Source organism: Scophthalmus maximus, chromosome 1, assembly GCF_022379125.1.
Source record: "Scophthalmus maximus strain ysfricsl-2021 chromosome 1, ASM2237912v1, whole genome shotgun sequence".
Lineage (NCBI taxonomy): Eukaryota > Metazoa > Chordata > Actinopteri > Pleuronectiformes > Scophthalmidae > Scophthalmus > Scophthalmus maximus.
This window is the reverse complement of record NC_061515.1, coordinates 16,919,995-16,936,668: the sequence shown is the minus strand read 5'-3', so window position 1 is coordinate 16,936,668 and position 16,674 is coordinate 16,919,995. Positions and strand designations below refer to the sequence as shown.

The window sequence follows — 16,674 nt, the reverse complement described above, 5'->3', positions numbered from 1 at the left end:
ACCAAATTGAACAAACTCACTGATCTCAACAAGTTAAATATGTCAGATTTTTTTTTTAATCCATACATAATTTCCTGATTTATACACCACAAAGTACAATACTGTGCTTTATTTGTGACTTTTTTGGACTGTACACTTACATTAGACCATTCAAAATGAAGTTCAAAGTGTGTCCTAACGACACAGTGCATGTTTATCACAATGCCAGAAAATGATAGTATCGAGGGTAAAACCAAATACTGGTTAAGGAACCCTTTCAATAGACCGCTCAAATGATGATGCCATGTCTAAAGAAGTGACTCCTCCAGTCACATGGAGGGCACTCTGTCAGTGATGCTTTACAAAAGACTGTAGGAACTTATATACATACTGTACATGTACAGAGTAAGTTAAATTCTAAGAAACAAACTCAAAACTAAGATTTACAAAAAATTTCAGTGTTTTGTCTTGAAGTTTAAAGTGACCATAATATCAACCACAAAAATACATTTGTCAAACCAAAGCTCAGCTGTGGCTTACTCAGCTGTGGCTCCAGCCTCTGGTGAAGCTTCATAGCGCTGCAGCTGGAGAGACAGGGGGGAAAAAATAGTTAGTTGCCTGAAGCAGTACGCTGACAGAGCTAAATTGACTATTGTCCTTTCAGCATTAGGTTGACCTTTGTTTTGAGCTCTTTGTTTTCCTCTTCCAGTCGCACACACCTCTGCCTCAGGTCGATCACCTCCTGCTGTAGAGGCTCAGAGTCTGCTGAAGTCTGGTCAGCGGCATCAAGGTGCTGCTTCACAAATCTGGAGGGAGTTGGTTAAGGTGCTAGTCTGGAAGGGCTCAGATCTGGTTTGATTTGGCGACGCCTGCAGTTAACTGGTGGTAACAGCAAAAGCAGTGTAAATCTACAGGCAATAATCTGCCTTTTCCCGTCATTCTGTGAGCAACCGTGATCTAATTCGATGCTGCATTCGGCATGAACAGAGCAGGGAGGTGATCAGCAATAGGCTCTTCCTCTAACCTAGTAGCGTGGCTGCTCCTTCTTGCTCCACTACTCTCTGCGATAGTTCAAACAGATCCAAAATATGCCCCAAAAGAAATGGATTTTTAAGTTCAATGACAAACACGTTGTGTTTTTCTGTGACCACTTCATATAAAAATTAAATGCCTCTAATGTGAAACTGTAGCAGTAAGAAATGTCCAGTCTGCAATAGCAAAAACAACAATATTTGAATGAAAATCTTCAAGATAGCCACTTTAAAGAAACTACAGTGTTTAAATTAATCAATTAAATTCTGCCCATCTGTCTTCGTTATCTATTGATTAAAAGTGATGGGTGGGGACACAAACATGACTCGTGGGCTCAGTTCACTACCAACCACACAATTATTTGGGCGTGTCAATGAACAAGCTTAATGTGAAGAAGAGGATACTCCAGAGCATTGTTGGGCCTCTCGGGTTGTTCGTACAAATTCACCAGCACTGAAACCAAACAGGAGAAAAAGGGTTAAATAAAATCACAGAAGAAGTGAAGCTACTAATATGGTTAGGTATGAATTTAATGTGACATCAAAACGGACTGCTCATAATAATAATTCAATGTTTCAAGACATGAACTGTGGAAAATGTCCGGAAAAGTTTGCATTTCACACATGACGAAAGCAGCAGGAGATAATTCTTTATGACTCCGACTAATTTCCGGAACATCTTGTGGCGTCTGGATAGAGGATGCAGGAGACGGGACAAGACATGATGATAATGCTGTTGCAGAAAGTATTGTTTTTAATAACAGGGGATTTCCCTGCTGTATTCTCACATGGGCTCACTCAGATGATTTTTGGAAAATTATACTAGGGGACTGGCAGGAAAAGTTGGAAAAGTTCCGGAAAATGTCCAGAGCAACATTTTTGCGTTCTTGCACAAAGCCCCTCCAGAAAACTTCAGGAAAATCAGTGCATGTCTTGAGAAGCAGCTCAAGTTGGAAGAACTACGTGAAAACGACTGAACCGATTTCTGTGAAATTTTGTGGAGGGGTGGGGCACGACCCAGAGACAAAGCCATTAAATCATTTTGGACCAGGATATCTTTTTATCACTTTCTTTAACATGGCGAGACAGAGCGTTAGCCTTGGTGGAGGTATGCGCCGCCTGAACGCCTTTCTAGTTTGTTAAGTTATGTTCTGTTTCCTTATATTAAAACACGTGTATTGGAGAAGTTTAATTTTTTCCTGTAGATAAGAAAACGAGCTAGGTAGAAAAAAAATGTTATTCCTTAATATGAGGTATTGAACTGTGTCTCATCTTGTGAAGAAACTCTACTTCCATCCTGCCAGAGAACTCGGTGTTCATCATTGGGACAAAGACGGTGAGTCTCAGCCGATCCCTTGTCTGCAAGTCTCCTGGTTTGCTCTGTTTGATTTCCATCGGGTACTTCTGTTGGGAATAGATCCCAAGCACAGGGAGTTATTTCCTCTACAGGGGGAAAAAATAAAGGTTCCATACCACTGGTGAGACTGTCAACAACCCCAGCTTTCTCCAGGTATCTCCGGAACTGCTCCCGTTTAGTGTCTGGAGCCTGTGGGAGGACGAGTCCGACATTTTATTACCAGCTGGTTACAGAACTGTCAACTGTCAAGATCAAATTCATTTGCAGTTTTTGATTTTTTTTGAAAGCAATATACGTAGGCACGAAAAACAAGCAGCAGTTAGTTTTCAAATAAATAACGAATTAACGAACCTTTGTATTCTCATTGTCGGATGCTGAATTTATTATGAAAATAAGTTATACACGAAATAACTTGGTCGAATTGTAATTAGGAGAAAATGTTGTCTTGTAAAATGCATCTTATGGGTTCACCACTTGGGGTTGTCTTCAAACATTTTAAACCATCAATGTTTATTAAAAACCAAACCATCAGCTGTCACAGGTGGACGGTCCGATCACCAATCAACTTCCCCTAACCTGCTGCTTGCTAACGTTAGCTTAGCTAACCTACAGTTGCTAGGCGAGAAACGGTCTCCGGGGAACACGAGAGCAACATGAGGCGACAGCGAACACACTTACTCTGTAATGTGCCATTGTGGTGCAGGCTGTAAAGTCCTCGGACTCCTAGCAAATACTGTTTCGCGTTTGATATCGCAGCGGATATCTTTAAGGCAAAATGCCACCGGGTCAGAAAAGTTAAGTTTCGTTTACCACCTTCCTTCCTTCCTTCCTTCAAGCATGCGTTCAGGTGTTCCTCGTAAAAATAAAGACGTGTCAAATAATGGCCCGAGCAGAAAAAAACAAATCCACCGTAGCTTTTATGTTTAACAACCTCAGTATTCAAAAAGTATGGATAACACACAAAATGACGCTATCTTTCAATTCCACTATCACCATAACTTCGTTGTGAATAATACATGAATGCGTCTTAATGGTGACTTATTAAAATTCCGACATTTTTTGAAAGACATTGAAAGCCTCAATGTAACTGTAGTGGATATCTGGCGCCACCTGCTGCTAACATTACGTAACACCACAATTACCCAGTATCTCTTTGGTCCGTTTAAAGAAACATCCTTCATGATATAGTCATTTTTATCGCAAATATAAATGTATGAATCGTGTGTTATTCCTGCAAACTCGAACAGCTTTTAAACGCCCGCGTTAAGAGTGCGTATCTGCGTCTTATTCGGGTGATAGGTCACAAAACAAGTCTGAGTACTAGTCATGTGACAGCGACAAACCTCACCAGAGTGACAAGACAGTTTGACCAATTGCCTTTTGAATTGTAACCCAGGCAGCGAATCAGAATCAAGAGGCGGGGCGAAAGGGCGAGTATTTTTTTCAAGGGGTAGGAAATCCTAAGGAAATGTGTGGGATCACGCTCTGTGTTTCCAAGTAGCCGGGGCATTATTGACAAACTACTTTCATTGTCTGGCTTTAGTTTGCGGCGCAGTACCTAATACAATACACGGCTGTGGCGATCGACAAGTAAGGTGGTGGTGGGGGGGGGAAATAGGGGAAGCGACCGCCGTTTGGTCAAAATGTCGATTCAGTACGATGTGGAACAGCTGGCTGACAGCTACGGGGTGGCGGACTCGTTCCCCAAAGACTTCGGCTACGGAGAAGAGGAGGCCGACATCGAGGACAGCCCGGCGCCGTCCGACAGCAAACCCAGGATCCTGCTCATGGGTCTGAGGAGAAGCGGCAAGTCGTCCATACAGAAGGTAGGGAGAGGCGCCGGAGCGCCGAGTCGGCGGGACGTTAGCCAGGGGAGCTAGCGAGTCAGTTTAGCGCGTCGCATGTGCTGACGTCCAGCGACCAGAGGAGAACAAGCATTAGCTACACGGACAGTGGGGGAGAGGTGTAACTGAAGGCAGCTAGCCACTACTTAGCCTCCGGGGGCTAGCTGTGGTGCAGCTGTGGCACTGACTCGTGAACCAGGCGGACAGGGACGCTGGGTGCCTCTGTACGGTGTATGTGGCCGTGGTGGAGCATGTGACTGTGGGGTTGACGACTCGTCCAACGTGCCAGATGTGTCTCTCTCTCTCAGTCGCACCCAGCTGTGAGGCGGGGCGCAGGTCCGACGCGAGGCTCTCACATGACAGCAGGGCGACCACACCTTCCCCCTTCTGCAAGTCTGTCTCACTTTGATTCAGATCCGTGCTGCACCTGCACTTCGTACACCATCTCCCCCCCCCCCCACCCCCCGTGTGTGTTTAGATCACGGCCGCATCATCGTGTGTTCGGGGGCCTGGGGGTTCAGAAACATGTTGGGCCCCTACTGACCCCCCCACACACACACACACACCTATTACTCCCTGAGTAATCCATGTGCACCTTGTCCCGGGCCTCTAAATCCAGACTAGGGCTACACCTATGTTGGTTTCGCTTGACTGTGTTATGGTCTGGGCAGTATGGCCTAAAACCCCCGACTCGTATGCTAGAACAAAACTTAATTAGTGTTAGTTTTTCCACAGTCCACTTCGATACAAATTTGAAAGTAGATGTGTTCCTCCGGGCCTTGATTTCAACACCTTTCATTTTCCGTGATCCGACTAAGTGCTACAGCAAGGTTCGCTGTCTCGATCATGTTCTTCAAGCCTGCCACTTTCGGACTGGCACGGTGTTTCAATAATAGATGAGATGCAGTTGTTCCCTCTTTGATATTTTATTATTCATGTTAAAATTCAAGAGGAGGAAGTAGAATCAGGGGTTGGGTGTAGCGTGTCATGCCAGGAGCCTTTATCCTATAGACTTTGCCTGGAGGAAATAAAAGTAAAGAATTGCACTTTCCTGTACCGAAGTGCACACGCACACACTTGTTAAGTTTTTCTCTAATCCACACAATTCAAGTCCCTGATTAACGTTCCCACTGCAAGCCTGGATGGAAAAACATGTGATTCGGCTTTTTCCTGGTTCATTGACCTGCGTCCTCAGTGGCCCCCATGCGGTTTCAAAATGGCAGCGGTGGAGCGAAGGCAAACACGTCCTCCACCGCTACCCAATGCTTTTTCTACCTGTGAGCGTACCCAGTTCACTAAGAACCCGATCACGCATGAACTACACTACTCTACAGCTGCAGTCTTACTGTTTAAAAGGTTACCGCTAAAAACTGCTGAGTGACGTGTTGCGTCAGACCTCTGACTTTGCAAAGTTTTTCCCTTTTCCCTCATGCTCTGCATGTGACGTCCGTGATGTCTTTGCGTTGGAATCAAAGCATCAGTCAAAATACAGTACAGCCTTGATAATGTTTCCCCTGAAAACAATATTATTTTTGAGTCAGGTAATTTAGCAAGACAGCATATACCAAGACAATCGTTTAAAATATATCTATATTTGTGTAGCTAGTGAAGAAAAGCATACAAATACCCTTTTTTCAAAACATAATTTAAGAATGAAAACATTTTCAGAATGTCATTTGCTGTATTAATAATTTAAAGGCAAATGAGATGAAGGAATGTGTAACAAAATGTTTCTGCCATTTTAACACAAACTGTATTTTAACAGACATTTATGCAAACCGAGAAGCAAAAGCTGGCAAGAGATTATACACCGTAAAGGGCTGCGCTGCTCAGGCTGCTTATCTGTGCGCTCAAAACATTACAGCAATCCACCGTAGAAAACATGGGGGCGAGGAGAATTTCCAGTTCGTTAAAATGAGTCTCTTGGCTGTGATCAACCCGAGCACAACAGTCTGTATGACTCTAGGTAGATGCCGAATTCGTTTTTAAAATAAAACTCAAAAGGGCTAAGTCTTAAAACATATTATTAATTTATTTTAAATGGACTATTTATATAGCGCTTTTCTAGTCTTATAGACCACTCAAAGCGCTTTACAGGAAAGTCACATTCACCCATTCACACAGCACTGCTATTTACCGCAGATTTTTCTGTCACATTCATATACATTCATACCCTGTGAGAAGAGCTGTCAGAGGCAAGTTAGGGTTAAGTGTCTTGCCCAAGGACACAACGGCAGTAAGTTAAGGCTATTTCCAATCTTCAGCTTAGCACAGTATTAGGGCTGCAACCCAAACCCCAAGATGATGTCTCATGTGTCCCTCACCCAAAGATATTCAGTTTACCGTCGTAGAGGAGCCAAGAAAACCGATGATATTCTCATTTAGCAAGATGAAATCAGCGTAAAAACAAATTAAACCGACTAATTGATTATTAGAATAGTTGGCGATTAAATTAGTAGTTGATTACTTAATGATTCATTATTGCAGCTCTACACAGCATGATTACACAGACAGTGTCAGGGATTTGTCTGAAAAGTAGCTTGGCTGCTCATAACCTGTTTGTCCAATGTCGGCATGTTAACTTGACTAAAACCTTGTCTGGGAATTTGATAACTGGCTATGAAACAATAGGGTTGGGTTTGTATTCAGTCTCTGGACACTAAAGCCCAGGCTGAAGTCATCTTTATTTATTCTACTCAAAGTTAAAAAAACATCTCTCATTTCAGGTGGTTTTCCACAAGATGTCTCCCAACGAGACCTTGTTCCTGGAGAGCACCAACAAAATCTACAAGGACGACATCTCCAGCAGCTCGTTCGTCAACTTCCAGATCTGGGATTTTCCAGGCCAGGTGGACTTCTTCGACCCCACCTTCGACTACGAGATGATCTTCAGGGGAACCGGGGCTTTGATATTCGTCATTGATGCTCAGGTGAAGAACAGGGAAAAGGAAAACAAGGGAGTGACTGTGTCGTTTCACAGCAAAGACATTGTGTTGTTTGACTGTTTGCTCTGAACACTGGGGGGGAAAAAACAGTGTCGTGTTTCAAATATGCTGACTAAAAATATTGATTTTCTTGCCTCGTGAGCATTGACAAGACATTTAATTTCACAAACAGAAAATCGGGCAATGTTTTGACTTCACTTTCACATTGCAAGACATATTTTACATCTTATAACCGCATACGCCACTGACTGTAAATGTAAGGCAAAGCACTAGAAGTGAGAATGATGAGCAGCCGGAATTGAAGACAATTAGATGCCTTGGCTTTTATGCCGATGCTTTCAAGAAGTAATCTCAGCGCGGATGTGAACCGCAGCTGATCTGATTGCAGGCTTTATTTGTACTCAGAGAGGTGCATCACATTCAATTTGTTTCAGCAGTTGGTCACACAGTGATATCTGAGGAGAGCTGCTCTCATCTTGCTGTTTTGGAAGACAATGCAGTGGCGTATTTCCTCATACCTGGATTAAAAACCTCATCATGTCCCGGTGCAGGAGATAATAATGACCTCGGGCTCACAGAACATTGTGTTGTCGCTGTAAAGCCTCTCATAGGCAGCATGTCTCGATTTTTCTTATCCGAGTCACTGATGGGAAATTGTTGTGGCCTAGTTGTTCTAATTTGTTTTTATCTTTTTAGTACAAGCTGTAGCTGCAGTAAATTATTTCAAACGGCCGCTGTCAAGGTTCATCCAAGCAAATGTTGTCACGTGCAATTAGGATAGATTTGATTGTCAGGTTTGAGGTAGTTAAATGTTTAATGAGGCTTAATTGGTGAAGGCAATTAGAAGATAGTTGTCATCTGAAATAAAGGCTGTGGGCGACTTGGAAGCATTTGTGGGCATTTTCTTTTAAGAATATGAACATTGTGCGTGTGTCTTCATTTCTTCCTTTAGGATGACTATGTGGAGGCTCTGGGCAGGCTTCACCTCACAGTGTCCCGGGCCTATCGGGTCAATCCAGAGATTAACTTTGAGGTGTTTATCCACAAAGTGGACGGCCTCTCAGACGACCACAAGATCGAGACCCAGAGAGACATCCACCAGAGGGCCAATGACGACCTGGCCGACGCAAGCTTAGAGAAGCTACACCTCAGGTACGCGTTGTTTCTCTTTGTCTTGCAGAGAAGGAAAATGTACAAAAATCTTCACCTGTTAGCACCATATAGATGGAGGCCGCAGTCGCGCCCTCGTATCAAACTCTGCGATGTGATCCCACAAACTAAAATGGCAAGCTGAAAGTTGGATTGTATCTGTTTCCTTCAGTGTTTTTTTCCCCCCAGTGCCTGAGCTTTCTCACCCCTGATATAGACATGTCACCTGACATGTTCACTGTTCTCAAAATGAGTTACCTCACACCTGTTGTCCAGTCTTAGTGTCATTGTAATGTCTCATTATGGCATTTCTATTAAATTCATGAAAGTAAAAGCCACTCTGCTTTTCTCAGAAGTCCCTTAATACAAAGAAAACCCCAATCCACGAACTCTAGCCGGGATGTTTACATAAATTGAGTCAAGTCATACATCGGTAACAGACAAAAAACAAAGACACAAAGCTGCCCACTTAGAATCACAGCAAACTGTGAATTTAATCCTTACAGTGACGCTGCTGTGTGCTCAGTAGTTTTAATCAAATCCTATGACAAACACAATTGCAGCTCGGAAATGAGCTCGAAAACAGGTTGGTGCAGCAGCCAATCACAAGCCGTACGACTCTAGTTGAATTTCTTTCACTTGAATGGAGTGGGGAGAACAGGCTCAAACATCTTACATGGGGTGATGCATTTATTTTTAGAGCTTGTTTGATTTCCTTTAACACTGTGAACAGCAGTGACAGAGAGGGATCAACCTGTACCTCACTCTGAGCACACAGACATGCTCTATCCGTAACAGAGCCGTGATGTCAAAATGTCAAAAGAATAAAACACAAGTGGTAGTGATACGTCACTAAATGATGCTCCGGAGCGATGAGCCACAATCGGTTTGAACCTGAAGCCGTCTTCTGCTCTAAATCATTTTCCGAATGTGCCGAAGAGCCCGCTCTGAACGTTGGAAACTTGAGCCATGAGAACTTTATTGCAAACAGATATTAACAAAAATATTAGTTTTTTTGGTCCAGGGCTAAAAATGCCTTAGTTTGTGCTTATACATTTTTATCCAGGTCTTGTTCACAATAAAAGAACAATACGTGAATTCTATTAATATAGCTCATCACGTGATGCGTCTCTCTGTTTGTTAGAGCGGACTTTACCTACCTGACTCGTTTGGCTTCTCTCAACGGACTTTATGCAGAAGGGAAAAAAGAAGTTGTTACACATACAAGGAAGCAGATTTGTTCTTAATTGAAGCTCATTAAATCAGCATTTCAACAAACTTGTTCCACCACAACACGTGCGCTGTGGGTGTTGACATGTCAGCACAGAGTCCAACCACTCGCACCTCTCACCTCACCAAATCTGTGTCAAGTTGGAAAGTGGAATTTTCAAATTAGACTGTACTAATTTTTTTTACCATTAACTTGCTCATGTAGAGCAACACTTTTAGTCCTGATGCATGTCAGTTGTAATTTAAATCCCCCAGTTGTCATTTATCACAATTGGTGACAACAATGGAAACGAAATGAACGGAAAGAAATCATTTGAAAGAAGTAGTTTTGACAACAAAAAAAAATCTAAGGCCTACTTACTGAAAAGTTTCCTGAGCTTTCAGCCACATTCCTTGGCCTAAATTAGGAGTTGGAATTTTTGGGGACATGCTTATTCTTTAGCATTGTATCTTCTCATTTACACCATCAACTTTGAAAATGCTTCGTTGAGCATGATTTGTGGGTTTTTTTATGGTAAAAAAACCAAACACTTAATATTCCTAAACAGTGTGTATGTGTCTTGTGTGTTTTGGGGTTCAACATATACATTACCATGTGAAAGTGAAAAATTAATAGTCAGGTCATATAGACAATGTTGTGCTGAAAATAGGATACATGGCATGATAAAACATTTCAATGTAGTATGTAAAAGCAAATTCAAAATGTCCAACATAACCCAGGACTCCTAAGGGTTAATTTAGCCCAAACTCCCGGACACATTGTTTGAAAAGTGTCGTCTGTGTGTGATACTGAAACTGCAGCGAGTCAGAGCGCAGCTGATGGTTTCCGTTCGTCCTGAGTGTCCACTCACAACTACCAGTTGGGTGATTTCAGACTCTGTAGCAGAACATTTTGATGAGTTTATTTGTTTGGTATATCAATAAACAACACTGTAAATGTGTCTCCTTCGTCAACCCACTCCAGTTTAAAGCAGTGTTTATCAGCAGGGTTGATGACAGTGTCTTAGCAGGTTTAGAAAAATATTAAAGGGTGTTGAATCCCCAATTTTTTTTAGAAAGTAATAAAAAGGCTTAAAAAAGGATTTTAAAAAGCAATATATTTTTTTTTCATGCCTGCTGCAGGTAGTAATGTATCTCTATCTGATTTCTGGCTGTATTGGAGATGTTACAGTCAGGTCATTGATATTCGGATTGTGTGTACAGGGCCTTGTTTATTCTTTTATGGCGGTTTGGCCAGCATTGTTAGCAACAGTTGCTAGGAATATGATTGTGTCATAAAAAGGAAATGTCAAGTTTTAGATACTTTTTAGCCATACATTTTAAACTAATTATTTCTGCCAATTATCCATGTCATATTGATTATAAAATTAGTATTTATTCAAAAAATGTCAAGTAAAAAAAACAACGTAATATTTGAAATAATGTGTTTTTCAATGACACTGTAATACTGCCACTGACTGATGTGACCTCTCGACTGCTGGTTACTCCGAAGTCGAGGTCTGTGATGGAGAGAGATTGACTTTTTTCGCTCTTGGATACATTTTTACTGATTTCTCTCTCACGTGGCCATGTCATTTTAGTCAACTGTCTTGTCTGTTTTTGTTTTACATTTTTGTTTTAAATTTCTTCTTGCAAAGTTCTTTGTAACATTGTTTAGAAAAGCGCTGTATGAAAAGAGTTTATTATTGTCATTATTATTATTATGCACACATAACTGGATGCACCCTACAGAAACCCTGTCTGCAGACTGTTACTGTGAGATTCCTCTTTGACCTCCTAATGAAGGAACGCTGACCTGCGGTTCACAGCTGTTATGATTCAAGCTCCGATGGTCTGACGTACAGTCAGAAGCAGAACGAAGGCTGCAGTACACTCATGCTCCTTAATGTCACTGTACAGTTGTCTACACCATTGGAGATTTTATGATTCAATTTGATTTGTTGTTTTTGTGCGGAAAATATTGGCACTTTTACTGCATCATATAAGCTGAGGAAATAGCCCATGAAGCCATGATTACTTATTTAATCGTTAATGGCTTGATCAATAGACAGATCGTTGATTGATGGCAGTATTGATTATTGATTAAAGCATTTGAAGTCATTCTTCATGGAAAGATAAGTGGTAGTTATTAGCTAGTTAAACATGAGCGTGTAGAATTTCCAGCGCTGCGGGAAACCGGAAATGCAATTAGCGGTGCGCCACCATAAAGTGTCCCCTGATAGGTGCTCAGTTGGTTGCAGTTTGTAACTTTACCACCAGATGCCGCCAGAAAAGTAAAAAAATTACACACTGGGGGCCTGAACAGAAAATAAAGATGGAAGAATAACCAATTTAAAAGAAGGAAGATTTTGATAACTTAAAAGCCTCTGAAATGGGAAATTTGTATTTAATTGTAGATTTAAAACATTTTTTGGGGACAAAACAAGTGAAAAGAGTGTGTCTGCTTAGGCTCCGATCAAAAGATTTTTAAAACTGATGGTTGATTGCATCCTCTGCCCAGACACTGTATAGAAGGTTCTAATGTGTTGTGCACCACATTAAGCAGACTGTCCTGGTGGAGCCGGTTCCGACCTGCAGCAGACTCACTGTTGACGTCGGGGCTCGTGCTGCGCTGCGTTTTATGTGGGGTGAGATTGTTGTTTATTCCATGAGAGAGCCATAGTGGTCCTTGGTCATTAAGTGGAGCTGAGAGAGCATTTTTGTTTTTTGTTGCTGTGTAAAGTTGAACATCTGCCAAGTGTATGCAGACGGGTCCATTTGGCTGAAGCCGGTGGTAAGGGAGATGTATAAATAAAAGCTTGGCGGCTGAGAAAGTCCATAACTCCAGTTCTTCTGCAGTCACATGAGGATTAAAATCTTTTCTACCATCCATCATCTGTTTACCATGTGATCCTCATGTGACCGTGTGTGATTTTTACCTGCTTTCTCATGCTCTTTAAGGAAGTGAGACGCGCTTCCGACTAGTGACCGCTTATTACTTCTAATTTTTCTTTTCCAGCTTTTACTTGACGAGTATTTACGACCACTCGATCTTCGAGGCCTTCAGCAAAGTGGTGCAGAAGCTCATCCCTCAGCTCCCGACTCTGGAGAACCTCCTGAACATCTTCATCTCCGTAAGTAGGCATCAGCCAACTCTTGATCGGTAAATCTTTTTTAGTAACTCAGTGGCTGACACTGTGATTGACGGTACGTGTGACAGGCTGATTGAGAGTCAGTACCAGCCCTGATGCCACTTCACAGTCGGCAGTTCCTCCAATGCCCTTACAGGCATTTCTAGCCCTGGACCCAAAGACCCAGTGTCTCTTCACAGATGCCAATATTATATCAACATTATATCATATCATCTGCCCTTAAAGTCGTCTTATCAGGTCCAATGTACCTCATCAGAGAGTGCTGTGCTGTTTTCTTTCCCACAATAAAACTTACTTACACTTCCCTTCCTTCCTTTGTCCTTCACCCTCTCATGTCCCTTCCTTTCTCTCTCTCACTCTGTGTTTCTCGCTGACAGAATTCAGGGATAGAAAAGGCTTTTCTGTTTGATGTGGTCAGTAAGATCTACATCGCCACGGACAGCTCTCCTGTAGACATGCAGTCCTACGAGCTGTGCTGCGATATGATCGACGTGGTCATTGACGTCTCCTGCATCTACGGGTGAGTGCGCTTCTTAAATTTGTTCACTTACGTTAAGATTAATCAGAGTTGAGTTCTCCTCTCTTTCTACTATTTCTCTTTACAAAAATGAACATGTTTAATTAACTGTCGCTCTGTCACTTGTCAATGCTTTAAACATTATTTAGTGTATGCATTTATTTGCTCAATTGATTGCATCATTCACAAATCGATCGTAAGCCGCAACGACTTTCCCCGTTTTAACCTTGCGGTGTTTCGTTGTGCCACACTAGCCTGAGGGAGGACGGCAGCGGCAGCGCCTACGACAAGGAGTCAATGGCCATCATCAAGCTCAACAACACCACTGTGCTGTACTTGAAGGAGGTCACCAAGTTCCTGGCCCTCGTCTGCATCCTGCGGGAAGAAAGTTTTGAGCGCAAAGGTGAGCTGTCATGGAGATCTGCGATCCTCTGCAGCTTCATTGTGCTCATGACGTTGTGGATTTGAAATATTCCATTTTTGCTTGAGGCTGTCTAATGGTGCATTCACACCGGACGCGATGCAAATTTTTGCTTTGCTCACGTGAGTTTGGTCGCAAGCAAACATTTGTGCTCATTTGTGTCATTAGCATTCGAAAATGTGCCCGTTCTTCCTTCGACAAACCTCATCTGAACAAACACACGCAGACAAGGACACACACACACACACGCACACACACACACACACACACACACACACACACACACACACACACACACACACACACACACACACACACACACACACACAGGTAAACATGAACTGTTGAAGGAAAAACAGTCAGACAGGAATGCCGATTCCAAAGCCACACAAAGTGGTTGTGCTTACTGGTGTTAAAGCTAGTGTCCAACTTCCTCGTTCACTCTGCCGAGCCCCCTCCTTCTTCACTCGGTCGGGCTGCACACACACACACACAGTGACAGTGGTGATCCTCCATTCCTGATACATTCAATGACAGGACGTCTGACGACAGTGACGTAGGGAGTCACTTTTGCTGCGAATTTTGCCTGATTCGCATTGCGCATATCACACCATTTGCGTCGCCCGAGTCAGTGCCGCGATGTTCGCGTCTAGTTGCGTCTTTTCATTGACTTATAAGAATAAGAGATGCTTTACCCAATGGCACAGTGAAGTATATCAGACTTTGATTTTGATTATACAAAGCTAAACGTTGTCATAAGAATGTTATGAAGCCTCTTTCTTGCCTCCTCAGGATTGATAGACTACAATTTCCACTGTTTCCGGAAGGCCATCCATGAAGTGTTTGAGGTGGGCGTTTCCACCCAGCGTCCAGCGGGCTCCCAGGCCATTGGCTCACCCTGCAGTAAGGCCGTTGCATTGAACGGCACACCGCGCAACACTGTCTAGACTCTGATGCAAAACAAAAAAAAAAATGAAAAAGATGCAAAAAGAGGGTGGAGGACAGGAGAGACAGAGAAGGGCCAGGGAGCCCGTAGAGGAAAGACTACTAAACTGGGGCTCTCTGGTGTGCCAATCACAATCCCTTGATCCCAGCACCTGAAGCACCGAGAGGCGGCTGGAGACAAGAGAGTGTAGGAGCAGCACTGGAGCACCGAAGGGTCCAGCTTCTTCTCCTTTTGTGAAGAGGCGAGGGGAAGTCGGGCGTCCGTGTCAGGCGAACGCTGCGCACCGCGCTGCCTGTGAGGAAGCAGAGAGAGTAAAACTGCACCTGGACGGGAGAAAGGTGTTCGCCCGCTCACTCTCTCTTTGGATTTCCTCAAGCGGTCAAAGACTGTGATATTTAGCTGCTGGTCTCTTGTGTATGAACAATGTGAGGAGGGAGAAACAAAACCCCTGTCGTAACCTCTTGCTATGGACAAGCTGTGATGACAGTTTGCAGCAATCTGTCTCGTAATGAACACATTACCCCTCCCCCCCGACCACTTCTGTGCTGATGAGAAAGATTAAAAAAAAATATGGTGGCTGTGAACTGCTGGTCCTAACCCACACATGTTCAGAGATGGCCTTATGTAGATGAAGCTTGACTCCAGTGCCAAGCTTTCTCTCTCCACCACTCACCTCACCCTAACCTGGATGCTCGCTTTGTGGTTTCACGTGTCAAGGGAAAACAAGGTTTTGTGAGCAGTCTGAAAAGGGATCGTGCTGTCGATGACTAACTTGTCTAGTGTGTGTGTGTGTGTGTGTGTGTGTGTGTGTGTGTGTGTGTGTGTGTGTGTGTGTGTGTGTGTGTGTGTGTGTGTGTGTGTGTGTGTGTGTGTGTGTGTGTGTGTGTGTGTGTGTGTGTGTGTGTGTGTGTGTGTGTGTGTGTGTGTGTGTGTGTGTGTGTGTGTGTGTGTGCGGTTGAAGAACCTTGGAAAGGAAGACTGTCCTTCTCAATAACAGCAGCTTTGCGTCGTTACGCTCCTTTCAATCAGTGAAAGTAACTTTTCTCTTTGTGCTTCATTGGAAATCAAAAAATGTTGGCCTTCTGGCGAGTTTGTCTGGAAATCTGTAAATGGTCTCTGCGAAAGCACTGCCCAAATGTGTAATTGATTCAGAGAAGGTCAAATGATTTTAAAGAAATGCAGTCAATAAACCACAATTTTTTGCCATCTGAAAAAAAAAAAAAAGTATAAAGTCAGACTGACGTGCAGGGCTTATGGAGGCATCTTAAAAATTTTGATGATATTAACTGGTTGTAACTTGCATGTTTTTTTCCACCTACAGCTTCCGCCCCTGCCCAAAATGATGAACCCACGTTTTGTGTTTAGTTTGGCTCTGATCAGTAGGGTTTACAAAAACAAAATTCCAAGCATGCATCCGTCAGCGTGTTGTCAACTTCTATTGTTCTCAACCTTAACACTGCTTATTGTATGTAAAGGTGAGAAAGTGATGGTGAAACTAATTAAACACAGAGGAGGACAAAAAAAGACCAAATTTAATTTTGCTCTCGTGGGATGTTATCGAGATAACTTTGCAGAGTAAATCTGAGCAGTCCATGTTGCAGATTGTAAAGTGTCCTGCGTTTTACTCCGTTACGGTGTTTGAATAACTCCCGAGATCTTCTCAACCTCGTCATTATCGGTCTCCCGGAAATAAACACTTGCACATCAGAAGCTTGATGGATGATTGATTTCCTGTATTGTTAGCTATACTGTGTGAAATAAATGAAATTTTAGATTTTGTTTTTATTGTAATAGTTGACTCAAAAGTACAAACATCCAAAATGATAAATGGGTTTTCTTTCTTTCCAGGGAACCAACTGCAAGGCTACACACGAACACAAGATGGCGCTGCAGGACTGCTCGCAGTGTTTCCCCACAAGATACCATTAACATTTTTTGTTTATCTCTTCTCTAAACTCAATAGCTGTTTGATACTTGTTAAATTTAAAAAGCGAGCAACATTTTGCCAATCCTGCATGGTGCATTACTCAGCCCGCTGAGAGCTGGATGCTTTTGTAACCACAGCGAGCAGAGGAGAGAACTCAGGCCTGCAGGGTCTATCGAATTACTTGGCATCGCCTCGAC

General features: G+C 42.9%; 2 protein-coding genes across 2 annotated transcripts; one reads left to right on the top strand and one right to left on the bottom strand.

Annotated features, from left to right (window-relative positions):
- Nucleotides 1-33: 33 nt before the first annotated feature.
- Nucleotides 34-3,203, bottom strand: LOC118301011 (c-Myc-binding protein). Its single transcript, XM_035626036.2, has 5 exons — nt 3,046-3,203; nt 2,484-2,556; nt 1,416-1,464; nt 656-785; nt 34-563 (listed from the first exon to the last, which is right to left on the bottom strand). The coding sequence occupies exons 1-5, from the start codon at nt 3,058-3,060 to the stop codon at nt 516-518; spliced, it is 315 nt and encodes a 104-aa protein (XP_035481929.1). The 5' UTR covers nt 3,061-3,203; the 3' UTR covers nt 34-515.
- A 605-nt stretch (nt 3,204-3,808) lies between these two features.
- rragca (Ras-related GTP binding Ca) lies at nt 3,809-16,329 on the top strand. The gene is made up of 7 exons (XM_035626002.2): nt 3,809-4,193; nt 6,938-7,141; nt 8,109-8,308; nt 12,534-12,648; nt 13,044-13,186; nt 13,438-13,586; nt 14,397-16,329. The coding sequence occupies exons 1-7, from the start codon at nt 4,011-4,013 to the stop codon at nt 14,549-14,551; spliced, it is 1,149 nt and encodes a 382-aa protein (XP_035481895.1). The 5' UTR covers nt 3,809-4,010; the 3' UTR covers nt 14,552-16,329.
- The last annotated feature ends 345 nt before the right edge of the window (nt 16,330-16,674 follow it).

Excerpts from the sequence above, each read along its gene's own strand:
- LOC118301011 (XM_035626036.2), bottom strand. Across the intron at positions 786-1,415 it reads AGGCCCAACAATGCTCTGGA|ATTTGTGAAGCAGCACCTTG; the intron begins GTATCCTCTTCT and ends AACTCCCTCCAG. Across the intron at positions 564-655 it reads ACAAAGAGCTCAAAACAAAG|CTGCAGCGCTATGAAGCTTC; the intron begins GTCAACCTAATG and ends CTGTCTCTCCAG.
- rragca (XM_035626002.2), top strand. The coding sequence starts at position 4,011 with ATGTCGATTCAGTACGATGTGGAACAGCTGGCTGACAGCTACGGGGTG. Across the intron at positions 12,649-13,043 it reads TCCTGAACATCTTCATCTCC|AATTCAGGGATAGAAAAGGC; the intron begins GTAAGTAGGCAT and ends TCTCGCTGACAG. Across the intron at positions 13,187-13,437 it reads GACGTCTCCTGCATCTACGG|CCTGAGGGAGGACGGCAGCG; the intron begins GTGAGTGCGCTT and ends GTGCCACACTAG.